The 26,370-nt window shown below is 42.6% G+C and overlaps 1 protein-coding gene across 2 annotated transcripts; it reads left to right on the top strand.

The window, feature by feature from the left end:
- Window positions 1-3,401: 3,401 nt before the first annotated feature.
- Window positions 3,402-25,794, top strand: IP6K2 (inositol hexakisphosphate kinase 2). Of its 2 annotated transcripts, none has more exons than XM_063347988.1 (6): window positions 3,402-3,500; window positions 18,430-18,728; window positions 20,892-21,114; window positions 21,943-22,118; window positions 23,433-23,608; window positions 25,010-25,794. In XM_063347988.1, exons 2-6 carry the CDS (start codon window positions 18,527-18,529, stop codon window positions 25,505-25,507), a joined length of 1,275 nt encoding a protein of 424 aa, XP_063204058.1. In that variant the 5' UTR covers window positions 3,402-3,500; window positions 18,430-18,526; the 3' UTR covers window positions 25,508-25,794. The 2 variants fall into 2 exon arrangements, with proteins under 2 accessions (XP_063204058.1, XP_063204059.1); XM_063347989.1 differs by lacking the exon at window positions 3,402-3,500 and adding an exon at window positions 3,682-3,700.
- The last annotated feature ends 576 nt before the right edge of the window (window positions 25,795-26,370 follow it).

Genomic DNA, 26,370 nt, shown 5'->3' with positions numbered 1-26,370 from the left:
TGTCAGCTCTCCATCTCTGCAGCTCTTGAGAAATCCCAGAGCTGAGCTTCCATCCCAGTAAACAAAGTCCGGTTGTGTTATTCTTCTGTGACTCATCCATCAATATGTAATTGCTCAGGAGTAATAGAAAGTGCCTGGCAAGGGACAGGCCTGCCCGGCGGGCAGCTGAACCGCGGGGGCTCAGGCAGCTGGCTTTGCTGCCGCTCCATGCAAAATAACCCCATCGTTATCCTTCTTCTTCCAGCTCCATTCTCATAATTATTATTTTTGACCCTGAGAGGGCTGAGGATAGAGCATGGAATCTATTTCCGTGCAATACATCTTTAAAGCATGACATTTCCCTGTTACTTCATTAAATTAAGTGCTGTCCTCTTTTAGTGGCCTGGCTTTTTGAGTCCTGAATCAGACACATCGTCTGATGAAATGTTTTGCAAGTAAATAATAACTAGAACTATGTGCATTAATTTGAACTACCGCAGGCACGGTAAAAATGGCACGGACCATGCCATGCAGACAGAGCATGGGATTGAGATTGTGGGTGAGGACCATGCAGTTAGAAAACTGTATTGGGTTGGAACTGGGCTGATTTGGTGAGGAGTGGCTGAATTTTGTGGGGGTGCGTGTGTTACATTTCTTGATTTAGGGTCTCAGTTTTCATATAAATGAAATTTTGCAACCCTCATCACGGCAAGAATAATATTGAACCAGGGAACTTTGTAACTGTCCTCTGCTCGCTGTAAAAGGAACAATTCCTACATCCTTAGCAGGGGAGATAAAAACATGAATATGCATGGACTTTATGCTCAAGTGGTTTCCTTTGGATCGTGGATTTGACACAGCCCAAGAGGGAGAAGTTCGCTCTGCTGCTTCCTATATTGTAGCAGTTCTGTAAATAACGGGAAGTGCTTGTTCCTTTAAACTGTTGGTCTGGCACTTTTCAGCAGCTCTTTAAAAATGTATTTGTATATATATGTGCAGACACAGTGCACGCAAGGGAGAGGAAGGTGTTTGTGGAAGCGGGATGTTTATTGACTATTTATTTTGTGAATGATTTTGGCAGTGGGAGAAACAGTCACCTTTCCGACGACGGCCTGCTTAGCAGATCCTCAGCAGCTTAAACGCTGCATCTCTTTTGTCTTGGTGAGGAGGAGGAGGAGGAGGAGGAGGAGGGCTGCTATTGCAACGACTCCTAGCTAGGAGCTAAGCGTCTTAACAGCCTCACGCCATCGCTCAGGGTTAAATGTTCTCAACAAGTGGTGTGGGGTCACCTGGAGTGACAGGCAGACAAAGGATCAGCCTTGCTTGCGTGTCTGGGAGTAGGTTCATCCTAGAGCCGATGGGATGGGGGGCTGGAAGTTTAGGAAGTGACCATAAACTGTGTGCGGGCAAGGGCAGCGGGGGAATGAAAGGCTTGCCAAGCTGAGCTCCATGTTGACGTCTTATTACAGGCATGAACTGTATCAGGGAAGCTGATCGCGGGGGAGGTAGGAGATGGCTGAGTGACTCGCATAGCCTGGAATTGCTCCCCCGCTCATTAAGAGGAACGGAAAGGAGCACAGCAAGGAGCAATGCTTGAGGAAACCTAATGCTGCCGTGAGCATGCGGGAATATTCTCAGCCTCTGGAGGGATCGTGCAGCCCAGGGAGGGGTTCCATGGGGAGGCACCTCAGCTCCCCTCTCCCTGTGGCTGGGGAACATAAATCAGACGTGAGCCCTGGACCAGCTCCGGGCATGCAAATGAGGATTAAAAGTAGTAGCACGTGTCAATAATCTCCAGCCATAACTGCCAGTCTCTTGAGTAAATTACAGACCTGCTCTCACGACCGGCTTTAGCCCAAAGACGCACGGATTTAAAACAAAATCTTTAAATAACCAAGGAAAGTCACCCGTTTTAAATGGCGGCAGACACATACGAAAACAGATTTTGAAATGAAGATAATCATGATGGCGCCAGACAGATAGATGAGGAGACTCTCAAAGGGCAGCCCTGCTTGGCTTCGATTGTCAGTGAGAACCAAGGGGTATAATTGCGTCTTACACATGACTGTACGCCTGCTTGTACTTTAGAACAAGGAGAAATCAGAGATCTCTCCCCCTCTGAATCTTCTTTGGCGAACCGATGCTTACCTCTCCAAGCCAAGCAGCCATTCCCAAACCAGCCAGAGCCCGTGGCCTGGCAGGGGCGGGCAGTCGGGGCGGCAAATGAGGGAAGTTTGGGCGAGATGCTCTGTGCAGCCCTGCCTTGGCAGCCCATGGCCAGAACGGCCGGGCTGCTTCTGGAAACAAAGGATGCCTTTTGCTGGGTGTGTTGTACAGCAGAATTGTGGTGGCTTGCGTGGCTTTTAGCTCTCTGACCTTTATTTAAATGAAATGCAGAGTAATTTGTATCTAAGTGGAGTTGTTCTGTCTCATTAGTGTGATTAAATAGATGGCAGAGCGTTACTAAGTTCATTGTCAGAGAGACTGTTGCTTAGTAATTTAAACTGCAATAACCTCATTATTCAGTCTTTTTTCCTTACAACGATGGTGGCTTTGTTGTTACAGGCGTGTTCATGGGCTTGCATGCAAACCCCGACAACTGCGATGGCATTTAAAACATGAGGCCGCAGGCTCTGAGGAGTCATTCAGGGTAAAGCTGAGTAGGGGGAGCCTCTGCGATGTTTGGCTGCGTAGGCCTCAATGAGATTTTCGGTTTTACAGAAACACAGAACTCTAACGGGTGAGCTCAGGCATACGGGCCCCAGGAGCCTCCTCTGCTTCAAGGACTCGACAGATGCTCCTCCTCTGCCTCCTCAGCAGCCAAAGTGCCCCAGTGATGTCCAAACTAACAGCACGTTGGCGTTGCACCCGAACAGAGACGGTTACCATTTCCAAGCAGGGACTGAGGCAAAATTAACGAGAGCCCTATCTATGGCCCCAGCGGCCTGCAAGTCGTGGAGCTCTGACTCCAAAGATCGTGAGGGCGCAGGAAGAGGAAACCCAACCCACAGGGCTGGCACCAGGTGGAGGCTGCCTGGGTTGGGGCTCGAAGCCTGGGGACAAGGCAGGGCCCGCTCAGTCGGAGGCCTTGTGAAGGTGGAGGCCATGTCCCCTGTTCTCCTCACAAAGCCAGAGGCCGGGAGCCATGGAGGGGCTGCTTATCGCCACGGTCCCGCTGCCCAGGCCGGACTATAGAGCGCAGGCCGGCCATCCCCACCTCCCCGTGGCTTCCCTGGAAGGGGTGCGGAGCCGGGCCGGGCTGCGGAGCGGGTGCGGGGAGAGTCCGAGGGGTCGAGCGCTGCCCGGGCCTGCGGCACCGCCACCCGCACCGGCTCCCCTAGCAACAGTGGCGCTGGCGCTTGCCCAATCAGCGCGCGGGGCTACGGGCCGAGCCAATGGGAAAGCGGGAGGGAGGGCGGGGCGTGCTGGGGTGGGGGAGGGCCGGCCCCGCGCAGCGCCGCCATTTTGACGTCTGAGGAACAAAAGAGGCGAAGCCGCCGCCGGCGCCGGCCTGACACCAGGTAACGGGCGCATTTCGCCGCTCCCCCGGGACCCCCGCTCGGCTCCGCGGGCTCTCGGCGGACCCGCCGCCGGCCCCCCGCCCCCCCCCCCCCCCCCCCGGGGTTGTGGGCCCTGAGGGGGTGGCCGGGGTCCCTTGCCCCTGCAGGCCCTAGCCCCGCCCGCCGCGGGAGGTCGATGCCTGGCCTGATGGAGGCGGCGGGTAGGCGGTGTGGGGGGATGCTCGGCGGCGGCCTCGGGCTTGTGGTGGCGGCAGGGGTAGGGGCATTGCCCGGGCTGAGCGGGAAGGGAGAGGGGCACTGGCCTGGCATCCCCCCCGGGGGATGCGGGTTTGGTCCGGGACTGGGGGGGGGGTGGAGAGGGACACGGGGACACGACAACGTTCAGGGAGCATCCTCGTTGGCACAGCGCATCGCGCCTCCGGCCCAGCCGTGCCCTCCCCCGCGGGGCTGTGCAGGGTGTCGGGGGAGGGGGGGAAGTTGCCGGTGCGGGAGGCGTTGGGCAGCGCCGGCCCCGGCTCAGCGCGGCGGGGGGAGGCCGCAGTTATGCGGGCTTTGGTGTGTGGGTGACCCCGGAGCTGGTGTCGCCACTTGCTGTTACTCAGCAGTTCCCATCTGTCTGAATCAATAGGCGGTGGTTTTCTGTTTTACCTGGGTGATGGATGTGCTGCAGGTTTGGCGGCTGTTTCATACGCCCGGTAATGTTACAGAATGAAAAAAAGGGTGATTCGGGATGTGTTGCATAATTGGACGTGCCGCTTACCAATATCCTTTTTCTGCATAAAACGGATGTACTTGGTGATGTCTTGTTATGAGCTGGTTTGAGCATCAAGACTTATAATACCTTATTAGCATGGCTCTGTGACCTCAGGTTTTTAAACAAAAACACTTACGGTTGAGGCTGTGGAAATAGGCATTCAGCTTAAGAAAATAAATGTTATCGTTGTTGATAGAATAACAGCCTGTTGGTAGTTACACCCAGATATGTCCTTGGCCTTAGTTCCACTGTGAAAAGTATGCATGTTTAACACTGATATCTTTCCTGATATATGCTGGAATTTAATTGCCCTTCACTTCTAGCCTGTCTTTTTATTTTTTGATGTGGTGCTTTATGCGTCCCTTATGTTCAGGTGTTTTAGAAATGCATCCAGTTCCTGGGTGCTTTTTTTAGACTCGTGAACGCCTAAGGTAGCAATTCTGTGTCAAATATTGTAATTAGAATTTTGCTTTAATATATTTAGTTCTGGAACATTAAAGCAAATGTGAGTTTCAAGTTTTCAGTTGGATGGTGTGTTACTGGTCATTACTCAACATGTAACAGTGAAGTAAGAGTAGAACAGCTCAAATTTGACATTTGAGAATAACAAGGTCAGGGTTATTTTGGCTTTTAAATGACTAAGAATTGGCATCTTTGCACATAGCTTTGCTTATATAAGATAAAAGCTATTTGAAAAATGTGAAATTGTCTTTAAGTTGAAATTAATTTGCATATTTTCAGGACTTAGGGTAACATTAAAGGGTGGACACTGGGTTTATATACGCGTGCATCCACACACAAATATATGTATTTTAAAAATGGACTGATAATTTGTTTACATTTGGCCTGTTTAGCATCTTCAAGCTCGTTGTTACCGTTTTTTCTTGATTAAAGTATATTACTAAATGAGGAAGAATCTGATGATTTAACTGCCAGAATTCAGGAAAATTTCTTCAAAAAAGAATAGTTTTAAGTGCTTGAAAGTGTCTTCTGGTTGAGGGTCATGGGAGGGATTTCATGGAAGGATTACAGCCATTCATATGTACTTGTTTGTAAACATTTCTGACCTTGAACTTGGCCAGGTAGCTTTTTGTAAATTTATAATAATTCATTTAATCAAAAAGCCGTTTTCCTACCTTTTCTGTCTTTGTTTTTTTATACGTCTCTGAAGTAATAATCCGTTATCTTGTCTGTGGTACTTCGGTCGTACAAGTAATGTAAGCTTTATGTTGGTGTTTCTTCTTGAGGAAAGGTAGATCGGAGCCATCATAACCATGTAGTATGGTAACTTGGGAAGGAGATGGAAAAACTGGACAGTGGTCAGTGATATGAATGCTGGGCTTTGTGCGCTCAAAAATTCTTTCCCTACCAGTTGCTTGAAAGGACGACTTCAGATTTGTCAGGCGTACAGTTTTGAAAATATAGGATGAGAAAAGATGTTAAAGAAACTCGGCTGCCTGTCAGTGGATGGGCTTCCAGCCAGGTCACTGGTATGGTGGTACTTTAATTGTTCTCTGATCAGCTGGGGAGTGTGAGAGGATATTTTGGGGATGTTTTTTCTTTTGAAGGGTAGGGGAAGGGTGTAAACGTTGAGGCGGGAAGGGTGTAAATGTTGAGGCGCTAAGGGTGTTTCAGTCTGTCAGCTATGATGCTAGGGATGCAAATGTCAGCCCTTTTGGTTTAGGAATAGGTGGATGCAGGGAAGTGTGTGCTGTCAGGTTGATGGTGGAAGACCTACTTCACTAGCAACATAAATTCCACAAGGATATTGTATCTAAAGGGATCAATTAAATAGAAGTCACTCTTAAAAATCTTTAGTTCTTTACTGTCTGAATACTTTCAGTGAATTGAATTAGATAAGGTCTGGGTAAATTCTGGAATAACTGCTATTAAATGTCAGTTACTGTTGTCGATTCTCAACTGATGGTGGTTGGAAATAGGAAGACAGATGAGGTGTTTCTCTGGGAGATCAGGAACGCTGCTCCCACAGCTAAATCGATGCCTGCCTGAGCCTGGGAGCAGTTCCAGATCCAGAATAGGCAAAACAAGTGTCTCCTCAGTAACGCTTCTGATGCTGTCCTGCCCAGGGAGCTGTGCTTTCGGTGGGAAAGGCTAGGGGCAAAGGCAGGGTTTTGAGTGAAGCATGATTTGATGTGGTTTTTAATGCTAAGCCGAGGTGTAGCTTCTTCCTTTTTGATGTAGTTCATTGGTTTCCTTAATATTTCTACACCAGTGCTTAACCATAAAACTTGTCTAGTGGGTAGGAACCTATTCCAAAAGTTCAGATATGGCATCAAAAGATTGAAAGGGCAGAAATTGAATTGTGACTAAAAATTTTGACTTGAGTGCACTTTACTGCTCTAGCTGTACCCAGAAGTATGGGGGTAAGAGCTAAGTACAGTGGAGTCTGAAGCTTTATTAGTTGACATTTTACATTCGTAATAATTCTTGTGTATGTAGGGAGCATGGGCTAGAACCATTATCTGAAAGCGATCAGGTTTTTACGCTGGTGTGTGGAAAAAACTTGCTGCCTCTCATTGGGTTCATCCACTTATCAGTTGTTGAATTTGCTGATGCTTAGCTCGTCCCTGTTGGCAAGAAGCTGCGGTTGGTCTCCAGGCAACACAGGTCCGGCTGAGCATCTCTCTGCCTTGCTTGAAGAGATGAAAATTTTCCATTGCGGGGAGAGGATTTTTCCTCTCGCTAATTCTTTTATCTGGCTTTCTGTCTTGTCCAAGGTTATTGTTTCTTTGAAACAATGTAGGGATGGTTTTCAAATATTAAGAGGCTACATTTTAGAGTTTTAAGGTATAACTGCAGATGTGCATTTCTATAGATTTTGTTAGAAATATCTCATTAGAATGTTATTTTTGGGCCTTTCATAATATCTATTTTTGTTTCTAAATAATTCTTCCCCCCTTTTGCAAAAAGCTGTATGACACAATATCACGTGCTGTAAGAAGCTCGAAATTTCTCCTTCTGCGAAGTCTGAAATATTGGAAGACATAACGGAAGCAAAACTGTTTGTTCAAATGAAGGCCTAACATTGCTTGTGTTTAATTGGGTACTTAGGAGCTTGAAATTGTCACTGAAATCTTTTGTAACTTCTTCACTTGTGTAGTGTGAAGTCTTTGAAATCCTGGCTGTGTCTCAGAAAGACGAGCTGTGTTAGAATAAGGTAATAGGTACAGAAAGTACTCTTTCACTCACTGGTTATCAGATGTTTAACCTGCAGTCTCTGATAACCCTGTGTCTGGGTTGCTGGTGCGTATGGAGGATTGTCTATTGGAGATAGTTGGAACTGGTTAGTGCCCAGTTTTGCACTGTTTTACTGGAGAAAGAAAGGCTTGCTTATAAAATGGCTTTGACCACTGAGTCTTGCTTCATGAAGGCAAACTCTGCATGTGCCATGATGAACCGTTGGGCAAGAGACAGCACAGGTATTGGCTGGTTTAGAGCTGCGTATGTGCTCCTCAGCCAGTTCATAGCCCAAGTGGAACAGGCAAGTACTGAATTCACACAGTAGCCTTTCAGCTGTACTGCCTTTCTTGGTCCCTGTCTTCTTCTGTCCTCCTGACATCCAAAAAGTTGGAAGGAAAGGGGATGACTTACTGAAACTGGTTAATGGTGCCCCAGGTTGAGATTTATAGCGAACAAGCTCAAGGACAGAAGAGACAGTTATTTAGGCTACTTTTCCTCAGAAAATCACACTTGGAAGAAGCAATGGTGTGGGGGGTTTACGCCAGAATCTGTATTAGAATGAGCACAGCAAAAATGTTGATTTTATTTTCTTGAAGCACAGAGGGCTTTGGGCATACCCAAGTAGCTGTGCTGTGCTGTGATGCAGAAATTTTCTACAGTGCCTGAAACCTTGTCAGGAATTGTGATTGCCTAATTTCATGCTTATTGAAGATGACCTCTTTCTTTTAACATTTGCTCTTTTTTTCATATATTTTTCCAGAACAGTAATTTATCTGCCTTGTGATTTGGATATGTGGGGACAAAGGGATGACGATTGGTTTGTTGTTTTGTTTTTTTATGGTGACATCAATTAGATTAATCTGTTTCCTTGTTCGAAAGATGAGAAGTGAAACTGCTGACATGATAGGCATCATCTTGATGTTGCTGAGGTGTTAGCTGTTTCATAGAATCATAGAACCATTTAGGTTGGAAAAGACCCTTGGGATCATCGAGTCCAACCATCATCTCCACTCTACAAAGTTTCAGAAGATTGCTTCAATTTAACTGGAGATCTGAGGTTAAATTAATGGGTGGATGTGTTCATACTGATATAACTAGCATTGTAACTGGGAGTCTGTTCAAGCTAATTTAGGAAAAAATTTGGATTTGGCTTAATAGAACCAGTCAGTTTTCTGACTATTCAAGTTGAGGGTGTAGCTCTAGATGAGGAGGGAGCAAAGTGGTTTGGAGAATCATTTCAGAATTAATGGAAATTAGTCTCTCAAGGATGAGGGGTAGATGAAGTAAATGCTGATTGGGCTGCAGTGAGTTGCACGGTGAGAGGAAGACTGGCTTCCAGTTGTTCTGTTGAAGCAAAACCTTTTCATGTATTTAAACGTAAATGCTGAATGGTGATTTCTTGTTTTAAAGTGCAAATAATGATTGAACATCAATATGCACAGTTTGCTTCCAAAAAATAAAATAGTCTTTCATAAGCTTGACTTCTTGAAATTATTTTTTTTTCCTAACAGTATGCAGTTTTTTAGATTATGAGCACAGTGTGGATGGTGGTGCTGTATTGCAGGTTTTTGAAGAGAAAATGGGTTTTTGGCAATGATCCTGTCTGAGTCTTCCCTTTTTGGTTAGTGATGGTTTCTCTTTGAAGACAGTTGTGCAAACCACACTTACGGGTGCTGTAAAGTTGCTGGCTGCTATAAAAATTGCCTGTAAAGCAACAGACGTGTTTAAGGGAATAAGACTTACTATAGTTGTGTCCTATTACCAGGGCTAATAAAACTAGCTAGCGCTTTTGCATCATTAAATGTATTTCAGCCTGTGAGGTGATGACAGCAATACAGCCAAGCTCATACGAAAGCTTCCTTTTATAGATTACTGAAATTGGTAAGATTTTTTTCAAGTGTTTTTGTACTGCTGTTTGAATATGTAAACTGAATGAGATTAAAATGGATTAATTCTTTGACAGTGATTATTATGGTGAGCCTGTAATTGGCCCCAGATAGTGTACTGTTAGATCACTGAAAGATGAAATGTGAAATACGTAAATAATTTAAAAAAAAAAATAAAAGGCACTTTTAAAGTACTATGCAGGTGGCTTGTATAAAAGGTCCATGTTGTTTTACTAGGGAGAAACTGTGCTTGAAATGAGTTACATTTACCAGGGGAAACATTCATGACTTTCCCCTTGGTTTTGTTGTTGTTTTTCAGTAGTTTGAAATGCTTTGAAACATAAATAAAATTTTAAAAGCCATGTTAAATATGTCTCATGAATTTGAGCTGTTCTGGAGTGAAAACTTGAACTATCATGATCATTAGAAGTAAAGTCTCGTAACCTACACTTGAAGAGTTATAGTTAAAAATGTGGATGGGTGTTTCAAGCTTGATGACTGGTTCCTTCTGGGGTTCTTTTTGACCATTTTCTACAAGAAGGGACTAAACTTCTTCATTTGAAGTATGTTGATGGTATAGATGAATATACATGTGAATGGGATGTGTGAAATATATAACAGAGTGTTTTGGCCACCGTTCTTCTGTAATAGTTTATTTCTAGATGATCTTTGCTTTGTGCTGCCCTGGACATTTTTGCAGAAGGAATTAGTCTGGATTGTAGCGTTTGGGCATCTAAGCTTAAATTTAACAACATTGTCCTATGGCCTGCTAGTGCTTATGGTTTAAAAAGTGTTAGGGATTGGGATTTCTAAAGGGAATACAGGCAGAGAAAATCTTTGTGTGGTTATGTGAATGTGACCTTTGAACAGGACTTGACAGTTGTCCTCTTGAGCAACTTCTCATTGTATGGCAAATTGGTCACAACTCAAGGGCCAGTCACAAAGGTACCATGTTCTTTTCTTGAGCGGCTAGAAATACGTTTCACAGGCTGCTAAATTCATGGTAATGAGAAAGACATAGCCTTGGATTTATTTTAATCTTAATGCTGGAATTTCTGGTGGTTTTTGGTATCTTGAATAACACTTTCATGTGTGTAATCCACACAATTTAGCTCTTGCTGTCATATTTTTGGAAGATTAAAGGCTGAATGCTATTTTGGTTTCTCCTCGACAAAGGGCGGTGGTGTTTTTTTTTATAGCAACTAGTGTTTTTAGATGCTGCTGCCAGAATACTGTTTTAAGATGGATCAGTTTCTAAATAGGAAGTATAAGTAGCTTAGTTTTGGTGGTTCAGGTTTCTTAGTTTCCATGGCATTTTTACTTGGAAAAGAGGTTAGTTCTTAATTACACAATCCCTGGAAAAACTGCATGGGTCAGAATTGTGTGCTGTTTTCTGGCTGAATATGCTTAGTAACCTGTAACTTGGTTTTATTTTAGTTCTAGGGAATTAAAATAGCTTTACTTGAGAGGTAAAACTCTGGCATTTTGCCAGAGCTTTGTGTCTGTAGTTGTTAAGATTACAGATTACAAACGGTGTAGGGAAAACTGAAAGCTGTTGCTTTTTGGGGTCTTGAAATATTAGTTGTACTGAGCACATAACCTCCTCGCTGAGGTTTAAGAAATTGCAGCTGAAGGGCTGCTGTGCATGCTTCTGTTATGAAAAGGCTAGAAGCTCTTGGAGACTGCCTTGATTACTGCCTTGCTTTCCCAGATAAAAGGACTGGGGAACTGGCTTTCTCTTACTAATGTAGAGCTGGTTTAAGGAAGATAGGGATAATGTTTGTGTATGAAGAACAATAATAGAATATTATGTAGCTTTAGGGATTTTTTTTTGTTTATAGTTTTCTCCCTTAATATATTATTCTTAATATTCCATAATTCTTAGTTTATTTTGTTAAAGTTGTATTTAAAAGTCTTTGTTATTTGCTACAAGAGATGGCTCTGCAGCTGTGGTGGTAAATTTACAGATGTAAATACATGTCTTAACCTGTGGCAGTGTTTATTTCTTATAGTACTGGCTGCTGTGTTTGGGTTATGTTTAAAGGAAGACAAAACTAGAACTCCATGTTTAGAGAGTAAAAGGAGACAGCATGAACATGTTGCTAATTTAAAAAAAAAATGTTTTGTGCCGAAAAAGTGCACCTTTTATACATTTTTCAGCATCTCAGTGCACTGTCTTTCATTTCTATATTGTAGATAAATTTTTTAGTGGGTAGAAAAGGCAGAATGCTCTTGTTACAGAAAAAAGGATCTCAAAGAGTGCTGGCTTACATTCTTGAAAAGTTCATAGCAGAACAGGATCTTGAATGTAGCACTTGGGAGTCCTTTGCCATTGTAGCCAGTGTTGGAGTGTCCTCCCTCCCTTTTCGGTGGAGGGGAAAAAAGTTCTAGAGGGGTAATACCTTTAGGTGTGACATACCTGACCTGAGGTCCTCAAAAGAACCTAAGTCATTTCATGATGTTTTTCTGCAGTTTTAAACTGACGAGAGACTTGTTTTAAAAAAAAAATTAGTTCTTTTGAAGTAAGTTAAACTGCTAAAAAATGTTCCAACATTTTTGTAAACACTTTAAAAAACTATGTACCATTTCAGCTGTGTTTGACTTGTGATGTGCCAGTGATAGATGAGCTCTGTCATAGCATAGAATTTTCTTAGAATCTAGTGTCAGTGGATGTTATTCAATTTTATTGTTAAATTCCTCTGATAATACCACAGGAAAAATGTATACAACTTGATGCAGGGAGTTCCTGTAATTGGTATGGAGGAGGGCAGGGGCTGCTGCTTTAATTTGTTGAAGTGATGAATAGATGCTTTCTACCTGATAATAAGTATGCATTCTTTCTTGATAGGAATCCTTTGTTTATGGTCTAATGTTAAAAATAGGATTAGCTTTCTACCTTGATGGGCTAAGACTGCTATCCAGTTAGCTCTGTAACATTCCCAAAGGGGTTTGCAAACATATTTTGTAGAAACTTTGTGTGTGAGTTCATGTGTAATTCTGGGTTCCTAAATACAGTCTGGTTTGTATGATTAAGTAAATCGATTCAAGGAAATTTTTTTCTTTTTATCTGGAGTTCTTTCATTTTTCCAAACTATATCAATGTGGTGCTGCAATTACCAGCCATTTAATAAGGACAGAATAAAAATAAAAAAAGAGAGAAAATTACATTATATCATCACTTCTAACAAGCACGTGGTTTCTTTTATTGGTCTAGCCCAAGCACCCTACATTCAACAAGAATTTGCTCTTTTTTGGCCTTTTGTTTCTGTGGGTGGTTATGATAAGTCTCATCAGTACAGTGCCTGACTCCCATCACCCTCATGATTTACTAGTGAAGGCTATAGCAAAAGTATTTCTGCTTGGAAAGGCAACGCACATGTAGTCTCAATATGTAGGTGTGGAGGAGTTGGTATTTGGTGCTTTGATTTGCAAGTGTTCCTGCTGAGTATTTTTGTAAAACATTGTGCTTACTCATTTCTGAGTACAAGTGATGTGGGCATAACTTAATGATCATGACATTGATTGATCTGCTGCAGAAGAGCTTAAATAACCTTGACTTCCATAGAAACTTCGAAAAAAAACATCCTTTTTTTTTTATTTTTGCCATCACAACCACTTGGTTTATGGTTTTCCTTGATGAAAAAGAAGGATGTTTTTTCCCACTCTAGTCTTTCTATTAAAGTAAGCTCAATGGAGTAGTTTTCTGGAATACCTTATGGGTCTGGGTGTTTTCGGATAGTAGCCAAATTTGTTAGCCAATGTTGCAAAGACCTACAGCGTGTTGCTGCCTTGTGTCATACTTTGTTCTTGCATTTAGGGAAAACAGAAGGTGAGACAACTAAAAAGCAATATGCTCACCTGTGTGGTGTCTTCCCACACACACGCATTTGATGCAGTGGCACTGCCCCTCTTCCCCCCATGATGTTGAAAGCTATTAAGCCTGCTGTATTGGATTTGCATTACTTGCTGTTTAGGGGACATTTCTTTGTTTACAATGAAAAAAACCCTGAGAATCAACAATGTCAGCGCACTCTTGTACTGAAGATAAGCCTTTTCCTTAAAATTAGTTACCAGAATAAGTGTTTGCTTTGTGTAATCATGCAGAATTTAAGGCTGCTTCTAAGGCTTTTTCCAAAACTGTAGGATTCATCTGAGCCCATTATTATGCGGGCACTGTGTTTCTACCTTACTGAGAAAAAAAGCTAGAAATTATAGCTTTTATTCCTTAAACTTAGTTATTTTGGTACTATTGAAGATACAAAAGGCCTCAAAAGCATCCTACTGTGGGACTTGAATTATATTTAGAGGTATAATGCATCCTCAAAGTTAGGAATCTATTAAAACGGTTGTGATAAATGAATGCAGAGGTCTTTTTTTCTGTTAAGAATAAAAACATCTATAGGACAGGGTTAGCTTCCCTAATCTATATGCAGTTCATCTTCAAAAGGTAGTTTTCTATTTCTGACACTGTTTTAAGGCAGCTGGCTGGACAGTAGAGGGTTTGAGCATCTCCATTCTAGTTGTAAGAACTTCTGGAGCAGAACACACCAGAGTAACTTCAGTTCATGAGTCAAGCAGCAACTAAAGTGAATGTTAGAAGCAATTCCTTACCAATGTTAAACTGGCCAAATTTGCTAATAAAATAGTGTTGTGTAGAGGAATGGCATTGGTTTTCATCAAAATGAATCACAAGTTGTGCAAGAACTTTGAGCCTGAACATGTTTAACATATCTAATGTTTTTTATAGTCTGATGTTGCATCCTGCTTTGTATTTTGTGTTCTTTGATTCAAGGAATGTACCTTGCTATTTGTAAAGTAACAGAATACTAGTAATGGAACATGTTGTTAGGTCACATAAGGACTTGTAAAATTCCTGTAACTGTTCCAGTTTGATAGGTGCGTTGTAGGTTCTTAAAGTGTGTTTGTTCTGCTTCAGTTGTGAAGGGTTGTTCCCTTTGAGCATTCTAATGACTTGCCAACTCAGACCTGAGCTACCTTTTTGATTTTATGCACAAAGCAAGTGGTGGGCTCTCACAAACATACCATACACATTCCACACTGGTATTTGCATCTTCCTGTGTCCTTTCTCAGCTGGTATTAATTTGATCCTGAATATTCTTCAAATTGAAGCAGCTTGCTCTTTGGTTTCTCAGGGTGGTGGTTTTTTTTTGTTTCTCCTTGTTGTCTTGCTCTCCCATTCCTCTGTTTGCTTTTAACCTTGGGAAGGGGCTTAGCTTTGTCTGGTTCAGCGGGGTTATAGCGTCCTGCAGCACCTCTGCAGGTAGGTACCCTCTCAGCTTCCTCTCTGCACTACCCAGTGAAGTAAGGAAGGACAGGCAGAGAGCTTTGCTGCCTTGCTATTTCTGTCACTGTAAAGCTGATTTATTATGGCTGTTTGGAGCTGCAGATATCGACCACCCAAAGCAAAAAATCTACACTTGAGAGAACCTAGTTTTAACAGATTGGTTAGGAGGGAAGCTCTGCATCAGTAATTCTGCTATTACAGAGTTTTGGGAAGAGGTGTTACTTTTGAGGTTGTTATGAAGGAAGGAGCTGCTGCTTAATTGGGAGCTGTGCTCTCAAGAGGATGTGTTCATTAATGCAATTACGTATGGGACTAAGTCAAGAATCCATAATGACATTAAATGCCTTCCAAAGAATGCTGTCACCTGAGATTAATATTAAAGTCTGAAAACATGAGTTCACTGCAGTATTATTTTGATGGTCATTGTCACATGTGAATGAGAATAAGGTGTCTGTACATGTAATTTCTGTTTTACAGATTTGGGTTTTAAACATCACTTGCTGCTTCCTGTAAAAATGACATTGCTCAAGCTATTGTTATGTCTAGATGAGTTTTTATTTGCTTCCTTCAAGTTACGTCAGATTTTTCTCTTAAAATGCTTAACATGTGAAGGAATAGTACCTGCTTTTTTTTGCTGATGTGTCCTTTGAGCAAAAGATCTTAACCGAAGGCACTTAAAAGCACATAGGAGGAAAAGGGCAGGATACACTGAGCCTGTATTTGCTGTCTGAGAAAATTGCTTGAAATCGGCTGTTCTGTGCTCTTTCTTGCTCAAAGAGCACTGAAAACGAACTGGGTGTAGAATCAGAGGAAAGGCAGTGAAGAACTGTATTGTGCTTATGCTGGTTGACATCAATGCCACTTGAACCTGTTGGTCTTAGGTTAAAGTTTTTATTTCTAAGGGAGTGGAACCAATTTGACATACTTGCAAGGCTGTTTATGGAAGTATTTATAAGTGAAACAGTGCAAAGCATTTTTGATGGACATTACAACTGTGCTCCAGGTCTGTTGTTGTCCTGCCTAAATATTGCATAACTGGTACTTTTACAATATCAGAGCTATAAAAAACTTGCTTTGTCATCCCTCGAATGGGAAGTTACACTGTGGTGTGCTGCCAGATCTTGCTTTTTCAGGAAACAGTGAAGTAGCATGAGTAGTCCTGTCCAATTCTGTGCTTGGCAATTCCATCGCTGAGTGAACGTGGTGCACCATGTGCGAGTATTCTCCAGATCACTTGGGTACTCGTGAAAGCAAACAAGTTGACCTGCTTTTAATGAGCTCCCTGAAGATGTGTTGGGTAAACAAGGTGTTGCATCTGTTGGAGATGTGTTTTGCTAGAGAGTCATTTCTATAGTGTAAACATCTTCTACTCCTGATGCAACTCTGCTCCCATGCAGTAGGACTAGGACTAACTTGGTGTTTGAGGTTAAGGGGTGTTGCAAGGTACTTTCTAAGTTTGAATTGCTGCAGCTGCCAATCAGTGTCTCAACATCAGGGGTAATTAGGAAGGTGGCCACAGAATGGTAATGCTGTCTTGGAAAGAGTGGCGCTTGTCATGCTGATGTACTGTGATGCTATTAAAAGTGGCTGTGTCAGTGTAAAGACCTGTCACCACAGTGACTGTCACTCCCAGTGAAAGTTGGCACTCTTCTGGTTTTCCCTGGGAAATTCCAGAAGATTGGAGGCATTGTTGGCTCTTGGAAATCCTGAATAAAACTCTTGAGACTTGTAAAATTACTGGTACTTTATACAAACACAAACTGATGCATTAACATTTCTCTAATAGGAAATGGCAGCAACTGTCAGTCAGAGCTTACTTGGGCACTGATGTGGCTTCCTAAGTGTGTGTTTGGTGAAAGCTGGATGTCTGTTGGGCATCTGCTGGTGAGCCAACTTACAGTGGAGCCTCACCTGAGGAGCAGTATAGCCCTGCCTGGAGCGGCACCGAGCACGTCTGTGGCTCCAGTGCCACCTTCTGTCTGCGGTGGCAGTGGATGGGTGGGACTGCCCGGTGTCCCAGGTCAGGCCAGGCTGCACCTTGCCTCTCCACGCGCTCTGGGCACTGCAGGGCTGCTTGCCTTGGTGGTAGTTAAAGAGGTTTTGAGAAATGGCTTGTGTCTGGGGTGGAACTGAGAGGTTTTTACCTGTGTGTCTCCAAGGTATTAAATTGTTGATGTTGGGGTAGATGAGAAATTTCTCTGGGGATGCGGTAGCTGCATTATGAAAAATACTAGGAAAGTAAAAGTGGTGCAAATAGAGATAGAAAGTTTACTGATTTTGCTCTAATCTTCAAATATAGAGTATCATAAGAGAATACTGTTTCTCAGAAATACTATTCCAGATTAAATTTTACATGCTCTTGCATAGGTGGCCTGTTTTGTTTGCTGTATGCTTTAAATAATGTTTTTTTTAAAAAAAACAAACAAGCAAGCTGGTAACTTTTTGTCAAATAAGGCTCTTGAAAGCAAGGAGGGAGGAAAAAAAAAAGCTAGCTGGTGTGTAGCGAGTACAACTCTATTGACCTGTTAGCCTTAAGTGGAGGTAAACATTCCAGGAGCTGGAGTTCAATTTATCGATCTGTTATTTCTTTAAGCAGTTTAGTTGTTTAATTTAATTAATGTCCTTATGTACAGTGCATGCTGTAGGCGTCTGTAGTTCTGTTAGCGCCCCTGCTGTAAGCCCGCGGGTCTCTGCTTTTCCAGGTAATGTAAAGCTGTTAAATATCTAAGGAGGACAAATAAAAATAGACCTGTGACCTAGAACACTTTGTAGTCTCTTTGAATTAAGTGCATTATTGTTCGTGTAATGATCTTCAGACAAAATAAGTATGAGGTTGTTTTTAGCTGCAAAAAGTTAATGATTAAAGTTCGGGTCTAAAATTAGAGCAACTTGACTTAAAAATTTACTGGAAGGTACAGAGCAAGACAGTCATGATTTGTTTTTTTAGCTTTGCTCCTTTAATTGCGTATTGAAGTGCAAGTGGCTCGAAGCTGGAGGCTGGCCAGGGCTGAGCAGTGGGTAGTCACAGGGGTGACTGCAGACCCTTTGGGTGCAGATGGCCCAAACTGCTCTGCTTCTGCTGTATTTACACAAAAATAAGTTCTTGGAAAATGGCTTATGTATTATGTTTTTCATCGGAAAAATGATTATTTTAAATATCTGACATGTTCTGAATAAGCTGGTGAAATAAGTCTCCAGGCAGGTTTCTGTGACTGCTGTCATTGTCTGGGAGGAAAGAATTGTAAATTTGGGTTTATTTAGGAATTTCTGCGTCTGGGTTGGGATGTGTGCACGGGGGAGGGAGGGATCGTTGGGAACGCTGATGTCTCTGGCTCTGTGGATGGACGCTGGAGGGCGTTAGGCATAACTTGAAGTAGGACTCTCCAGGACTTACCATCAATATTTTTTTTAATTAATGTTAAAAAAAAAAAAAGCGCCAGGCTATGGGCAGCTCGCAGTGACCCGCTGCGCATGCGCGGTGCGGCGGGGCGAGTGCCCCGCGGGGCTGTCCGCCCCGCCCCCGGCGACTCCCATTGGCTGAGGCGCTCTGGGGGCGTGTCCTCGGCCTGACTGCCTGGCCGCGCCCCGCGCCGCACCGCAGTCGGCCGCCCTCTTGCAGCGAGCGGACACCGCTCCGCTCTGCTCCGCTCCCCTCGGCTCGGCGGAGCCTGCGCGGCCGGCTTTGCGAGCGGCACCGGCTCCCTCCCTCTCAGCCTTGCTTACCCAGGCCTCCGCGTGCGGGGAGACTGACGGCCCGGCGCTCTCTTGTGTTTGTTTTAACAGACTTTTGAATCGGAATAAACACCTTCAGGTCTCGGAGGCTTCTGGCTCTGAACTGCCTTCGCTACTGTCGCCTTCTTCTGTCTAATGTGCTACAAGGATGAGCCCAGCATTTGGAGCTATGGAAGTGGAGCACTATTCCAAGGGAGTCCTGCTCGAGCCTTTTGTCCACCAGGTCGGAGGGCACTCCTGTGTCCTCCGGTTTAATGACAAGACCATCTGTAAACCCCTTATTCAGAGGGAACACCAGTTCTATGAGACTCTCCCAACAGAAATGCGTAAATTCACTCCGCAGTATGAGGGTAAGTTCCAAACCTTAGGATGGCATTGGGCTTTTTCTTTCTGTAAATACAAGTGTGCTGTGCCCTCTGTTATCTCTGAAATCTCTTCTCTGTGGAAGAGATTTTAGGGTTTTCTTTTCATGTATTTTGATGTTGTCTGAGGCAGGCTGTGGAGATGCAGGGTGGAAATGCTTGCCAAGTTGGTGTTTGGGCTGACTAACAGCATTAGAGTAGAGCAGCTCTGCTGGTGATAGCCCATATATCTCCTTTAGGCACAGGTAAGTAGCTAACAGCTTGTGAATGTCTTCAGTAATTCTCTGCTGCTTTTTTGTGGATTTCTAAATATTTTTTTTGGCACTTGTTTAATGTTTATTTACAGGGATTTGATAAGATTCATTGACAGTGTTTTGTGTAAGCTTAGTGTGGTCTCTTTTGTTTTTGGTTTTCTCCTCTGACTCTCATTTTGATCACAATAAATACATGTCAGTAAGGTGTCTTGTTGAATATTTGCAGTGTTGTTTCTGCCAGTAAGGAAATGAAAATTCATGGCATTTAGGTAGGCAAGGATCAAGTAGCCGTGACGTGATGAGGCTGAGTCAGATGTTATGTATAAGTGGAAATTCCAGTTCTCCTAAGCATTGTGCTAGTTAACAGAAACACTTTTCTTTCTCTTCATTATTCCATCAACTGCTGCCTGGCGATTAACAAAAAATATGTCTGAAGCACTTTTTAAAATGGAGTTGCTTTTTAAAGCACATTGATTTTAACATGTATAAGGGTTTTGAAGTTTTGCATACTGTTTGTGAAACTGGCAGAAGACTTCAGAGGATATATTTCAAAGTTACACTCCATGCTTACAGAGACTTTTTGACATGTCTAACTACAAGTTCTGTTGGACTGGAAGAAAATGTGATCTTTGAATGATTCTTCTCAAAATGTAATAGAACAATTGTACTAGTGTAAATGGCTTTTTGGGGAGTGTGGGGAGGGATTTAGGGGTAAGGGGCCTCACTTGGTCCATCTGTGTTATTTTTTCCAGGATATAGCCAAAGGCTATTTGCTAGCTGGCTCCCCCCCTTTTTTCCTGTTGTCCTTTCCTTTGTGGCAGCAGGACTGTCAGTCAGAGCTTCTGCGCTCCCTGCCCCAGCTACTGTAGGTCTCGGAGCCGCCTGCCCAGCTCAGAAGTGCCAATCTCTCGCCGAGACCTCTCTCCTCTGGCCTAGTGATGAGCTGCAAGAACTGTGCAGACTGATTGATATGAGAATAAAGAGAGAGGACTGAAAAACAAAACTAAAAACCAATTCAGACAATTGTTGTGGCTTCATTAACCACTGAAACTTGCTAATGTAGCACTGAGTGCATCTCTGTCAGAGCGCTCCACTAAGACTCTTAAAATGCAATGCAGTGCTCTAGAGACTCTTGAGGGGAGGATGAGGACAAAAGATGAGGACAAAAAAAATGCTTTCAGGGTTCACCATGTTTCTGTACCACAAACAGATTTGTTTTGTATTGCATTTTTGTTAACGTATTTCACAAGATTGCTGCATAACCAGTATCAATAAAATATATTCCAAAAAGGAGAAGAAAATGTGTAATTAAACGTGGTGATTTGAAGTGGAAGCTTTTGGACTAGTTTCTATTGTAATGTGACGTTTTCATTGTTTTGCTCTACTTGCAAATCTTTCCCCTGGGGATCTATTAACTAAATGTTGTTTGGATAAGTGCTTTTTGCTTTGCTGTCATGCAAAACTTAAAGCTTTTGTTGTGGGGTTTTTTTTTTGTGCAGGTCACTTCTCACTGCAAGATGTTAAGAAATGTTTTACATTTTGCTTAGGGTCAGACCAGTCAGGTTTCTTAAATTAATAAAAACTTTTACTAATTGAAATTGTCTCCTGTTATTATTTGATTCTTACTTGGCTGCATCAGAGAGAGAAAAGAACCTTTTGTATCATTGTTTTTGTCAATATGATAAATTGTCTTTTGTGAGGTGTTATTTTTGTCTAGGTCTTTTGATATTTGTTAGGTTGGCAGATGAGGTTTGGCCTGTGGCGAGATAGAAACTAAGGACCAGGGTAAGAGAAAAAAAACAAAAGTTGCTATATTCTTAGTATAAAATCATGTGTTCTAAAAGGCTTGCTTATCACTTCAGCAATTCATAACAGTCTACATCCTTTTTCTTTTCAGGTGTGGTGTCAGTGAGCTTTGAAGAGGATGAAGATGGAAACTTATGTCTAATAGCGTATCCATTAAATGGGGACCATGATAACTTAGAAAACTTAGATAATTCTGACTGTGAACCCAAAAGTAAGCTGTTGCGATGGACTAACAAAAAGACAATGTTGTTAGAAAATGAGAAGATATCTAAGGAATGGGTCCGACAGCACAGAAAAGAGGAAAAAATGAAAAGGTAAGTTTGATAGGGGAAACTGGAATGCAGAGCATTGAATTGTAACATTTTTTGCTCTCAAGTTAGGATCTGTGCTCCAGAATTCCAGAGAATTCTTCAGAACTCTCAACTTTCATTTTCTTTTCCTCTCTTGTTTCTTTTTCCCGACCCTCTTCAGTGCAGAAAGGTTGAATAGTGAAAGTAATACGTCCTCAGCCCAGTAGTGTGTTGAGTCTTTTCATGATCTTTTGCTGTGGTCAATTGAAAAATGTTTTACAATGTTACTCTTGAAGCTTCTGGAAAAAAAAAAAGGGGAAAAAAACCAAACCCAACCACCAGCCAACTGCAAAAACATAGTAGTTGTATAAAACCAAAAGAAGCATGTCAGTGTTACTACGTATGGCATACGTTTGTAGGAATCCTGCTTTATCCCTGTTTGTGACATATTTCCCCGTGTTCATTTATATTGATTATGCTCACTGTGAGCTGTGATGTATTGTGCTAGACAGTGACCTGAGCAAAGGATAGATCTTAAAGCATATTGCTACTTCTCGCATTAATGCCATAGAAGTAATTCACACAGGTAAAAGCTATATAAATAGAATTACTACATGTTTTGTAACATAGTTGGCTATATGCTAATTTATATTAATATGGAAGTAGCTTTATAAAGGTTGAAATATTACTGATGGGCAACTTGTCCAGTTGTACAGAAAGCAAAATAAAGCTTATGCTAGCTGTTAGTGGAGGTGAGCAAAATAGTTTGTAAAGTTAAGTCCATTGACAGCCCCTTTAAAGTGCTTATTTTTCTGCTCAACCTCTAATTTGCTGCGTTGTTCTGTTTTCTAGTCACAAATTGGAGGAAGAATTTGAGTGGCTGAAGAAATCTGAAGTCTTGTATTATTCCGTAGAGAAAAAAGGAAATGTCAGTTCACAGTTTAAACACCATAATCCTTGGAGCATGAAATGTCACCAGCAGCAGTTACAGCGGATGAAGGAAAATGCAAAACACCGAAATCAATATAGTATCCTTTCCTGAAAATACCTCATAACAATGGAATGAGTAGGGCTCTGCTTTCTATTTCTTGAACGTGCCAGATAAAAGCACAGTGCAGGCTTAACTGCAATCCAGAGAGACTCTCTGAAGCCATGATTTATTTGGTGGCTTTGAAGGGATTGCCAGCACCTTCCAGATCATGGGCTTTTGCAGCATATAATAAAGTAGCTAGGCTAGGAAATTCTGATAACTTAATTCAAATCTACAAATTGTGGATTAGTTAATGGAAAGGTTTTATAGCATACTGTGTTTGGGATCTTCCACAAAAACAGTTTGCTAATGAAAGCTTTCAAAGGAGAAGAGTTCTGTCACTTTTTGTTACTGTTTGGTATTGGTGAACTTAAAAACTAGGGTCATCTTTCCCTTTTCAGAAGCTTCTTAATGTTGCCTTAAATATACAAGATATTCCAGTGCCCGGAGTTTTCTGCTAGCAGTCTCTTTTAGGCGAGCCTTTTTGATAAAGAAAAGCTGAATATAAACTATCATGTGGGACTGGAGCATAAGAAACAGAAACAGCGCCTGAATCCATGAAAGCTGAAGTGCGCTGTTTTTGTTCTCTGGAACCGTAGGCAAACATCTCCACCCTGTGCATTCTGTGGAGGAAAAAAAAAAAAAAGAGATCTTGCTGTATGCAGGCTTGGATGCAGCTGATAAATCCTGCACAAATATTATATCTATATGCTTAGGTAGACAGATTCTTCAGGTATGAGGAGTTTTGGTGAATGGATTACTGGAATATCTCTGACTAATAAACTGTTCAAAACGACAGAAAGCATTTCGCGGCTGGTATCCTCACCATTTCACTGTAGGTGATTATTAAATTACTACCTAAGTAGAAGTGTGTGATATCTCTGGAACAGTATTAATACAGATGTTCTGGAGTGCTTTTTAACTTCTGTGTTTCAGGGGTGGTGTGAAAATGCTTCACTGTTTCTGAATGCTAAATGAAGCACACAAAGTCTTCATTTTCTGCAAAAATAGTCTCTTGCTAGGCAGGAAAGACTCGTAATTCTAAGTCAGCTGCCAGTTTATATTTCTATATGACCCTGGTTACTTTTTTCTTATGTAGCAATTCACCTGTCTTCTCTGGAGACCAGTGAAACTGGAACTATATATCCACTGTGCTTTATGCCAAGTATATGTAAGTGTAATGTTTGATAGGCTTTTATATACTGGGCATGGTTTAGGTGTGCTTAAAGTTAAGACTGTGGCACTATAAAATCTGTGATAATGGTTTTAAACCTGTATTTCTCATTGTGAAGATTGTTCCTTAACTAATCAGAATTCATTTTGCTGGAAAACCTGACATCTCGATATGAAGTACCATGTGTGTTGGACCTTAAGATGGGAACCCGACAGCATGGAGATGATGCGTCAGAAGAGAAGAAGGCAAATCAGATTCGCAAGTGTCAGCAGAGTACATCGGCTGTAATTGGAGTCCGAGTTTGTGGCATGCAGGTGAGAGGAAAACTAATGACGTGTAAGGCAACAGACTTGCACCCGTTTCTGTTAGTGGGGTTTTGGGCTTATGTAGTCACCCGATATGTTGCTATCTTTGAGATGCTGGGCTTAGTTTCCTTCAGGAAGGGAAATGAGGCTTTTGAGTATCACTTACCAGTTGAACGTGGCAGCATCTGCAGGAGCAGCCTGCAGCACGTGCGCTGCATCAGTGAGCGTGTTCTCTCAGCACAGAAACAGTCGCCTGCACAGTAGCAGCAATTCAAAACTGTAGTAAAATTACTGATTCAATTAACATTTCAGGATAGCGTAGGAAACAATTGAAAGGAGGGTCTGCCAGTGCATACATCTTGAATAAAGTGTGTGGAAATTTGCCAGAATATTAAGAAGCAGGCATTTCTGTCTTGTCGACTTTGAAAAGTCACAGATCTTTTACTGCTTGAAGTAGACGGGAAAGTGCAGACAAGAAGTGGCTTGGTAAATGTGATAAGGCTTGTGGTCAAATAAGGAGATAGAGTTGCGTGGACTTTCACCTGAGTGTTTTGTTTACTTGCTTCTGTATTCCTGGAGTGACAAATGGGAAACAACTTGTTTGTATTTGAGGCTTTTCCGAAGCCTCTCTCCTCCCATCCGGTAGATTCCAGGAATGCCAGCAGTGTTTGCTAGGACTTGTTCCACATCATGACTGCGGGCATGTTTGGTGTTCAGCTCAGTGTTTAACTTCGGAGAAAAGCACGAGGCAGAAATGAAAGTGTGGGAGCTGCATTTCTAACCACAGTGCACTCGGATTTGAGCGGAGCCTGCTCATTGCTCACCTTCCAGTATAGACCTGTGCTGGAAAACAAGGAGGAACTTCGGAGACACCTGCAATCCTTACTTGACCCAGATGTTTAGGCATTATCGAGCTGTGTGGTGCATAGACTACTCTCCTATAGGAAGGAACTTTCCTGCTGGAGCACCTCTGACTTCTGTAAATACAGAGGATTATGGGATGCACCTTAGTTTTATATATGAGCGTTGGCTGCCACTTAGAGCTCAGCATTCTGGGAATCAACTGGTACGCCTGTGAGCAGAGGCAGCTAATGAGTGGCTGTGGTACAAGTTGTAGCTTGACTTTGGAGATCTTGGCCACAGCTTTCCTCATTCTTATGATCCTGGTGGAAAAGTTCAAATCTAAACTGCAGGAATTTTCCATTTCCTCCGAGTTCCGTAGATACTGCTGGATCTGTTGTTGTTAGCAGTTTCTGTAACTGTGCAAGAGCAATTTTAAGAGTAATATGTCATCTTGTAAAAGCTTTCTGTAGTTTATCTTCCCCCCCCTTACTGACTCAAAGCCTTGAAGAGGGTATTACCAGCAATTTTAACTATTCGTTTTCTCTTGTTTTGTGTTTGTACGTGCAGGTCTACCAGGCAGGCACTGGCCAGCTAATGTTCATGAATAAGTACCATGGAAGAAAACTCTCGGTCCAAGGATTTAAAGAAGCACTTTACCAGTTCTTTCATAACGGCAAATACCTGCGCAGGGAACTCTTTGAACCTGTTATTAAAAAACTGACTGAACTCAAGTCTGTCCTGGAGAAACAGGAGTCTTACCGCTTCTATTCGAGCTCCTTGCTGATCATTTATGATGGGAAGGAAAGGCAGGAAGTTGCTGTCGACTCAGACCCAGAGGACTTAGAAGACCTTTCAGAGGAATCTTCAGATGAGTCAGCAGGAGCATATGCCTACAAACCAACTGCTAGTACTGTTGATGTCCGTATGATAGACTTTGCCCACACAACCTGCAAGTACTATGGGGAAGATAGTGTGGTGCATGAGGGCCAAGACACGGGTTATGTTTTTGGACTTCAGAATTTAATAGATATTATTAAAGAAATAAGAGACGAAAGTGGTGAATAAACAGTGTGAATGCACATCAGTAGAAAGCACTATTGTGACTCTTTGTATTCCAAAATTATTGGCCACTTTCTGGTGGTAGGAATCTTTACAGGCTCTGCAGGGATGGCCCCGTCAGAGTCAGACTTGTTCAGAGGGCATTTACTTACATTGGTGCTGGACCTAGCACTGGCAGAACTCGGTATCCTTATTTATTTTAACTTTCTTAAACATTCCATATTTGATTACTCAGATACCTCTGTTATCCCTGTGTGTATACGTTCCAATAAAATTCTTTTTGTTCATTGTAAGTGGTGCTTCTGTTGTTGCTGGTGACTGAGGAAGAGGCGAAGCTCAGATCTTTCTGGTGGTGCCATGCAAAAGCCGGGTATGAACAGCAAGGCTTGACCTGCCTCGTGAGACCGCCTGTGGAGCAGCACATCTGCTGTGGGCCTCCTGTCAAGAACCATGAGCAAGTCCGAGAGAGAGACACCAAGATGGCCAGGGGCTGGAGCACCAGCCCTCAGAGGAGAGGCCAAGGCAACAGGGCCTGCGTAGGCTGGGGAGAACATGGCGCAGAGGGACCAAACAGCAGAAGGTTGGGGGAGAGACCTCCAGAGGTTCCTTCCAGCCAGAATGATGTGACTTTGATAAGTGAGAACTTAGCTTAAAGTCTCCGACAGCCTTTCTCCCGTTTCAAGATCTTGTAAACTAGATCTTGTGCTGCGTAACCTATTTCTAGAGAGAGCTAGTGACGTTTTTGTTTTTTTTTTTAATCTAAGCTGAGCCAAAACATGCGTAAGACACTCCTACGGGATTAGCCGCAATGGCAGCGAGTAGGGGAGAGCTGCGGAGCCTGAAAGGTATCCTAAGCAGCTTAAAATTTT

This window comes from Chroicocephalus ridibundus, chromosome 10 (genome assembly GCF_963924245.1).
Source record: "Chroicocephalus ridibundus chromosome 10, bChrRid1.1, whole genome shotgun sequence".
Lineage (NCBI taxonomy): Eukaryota > Metazoa > Chordata > Aves > Charadriiformes > Laridae > Chroicocephalus > Chroicocephalus ridibundus.
The sequence above is the reverse complement of the archived record's forward strand: the minus strand, read 5'-3'. Positions and strand labels throughout refer to the sequence as shown.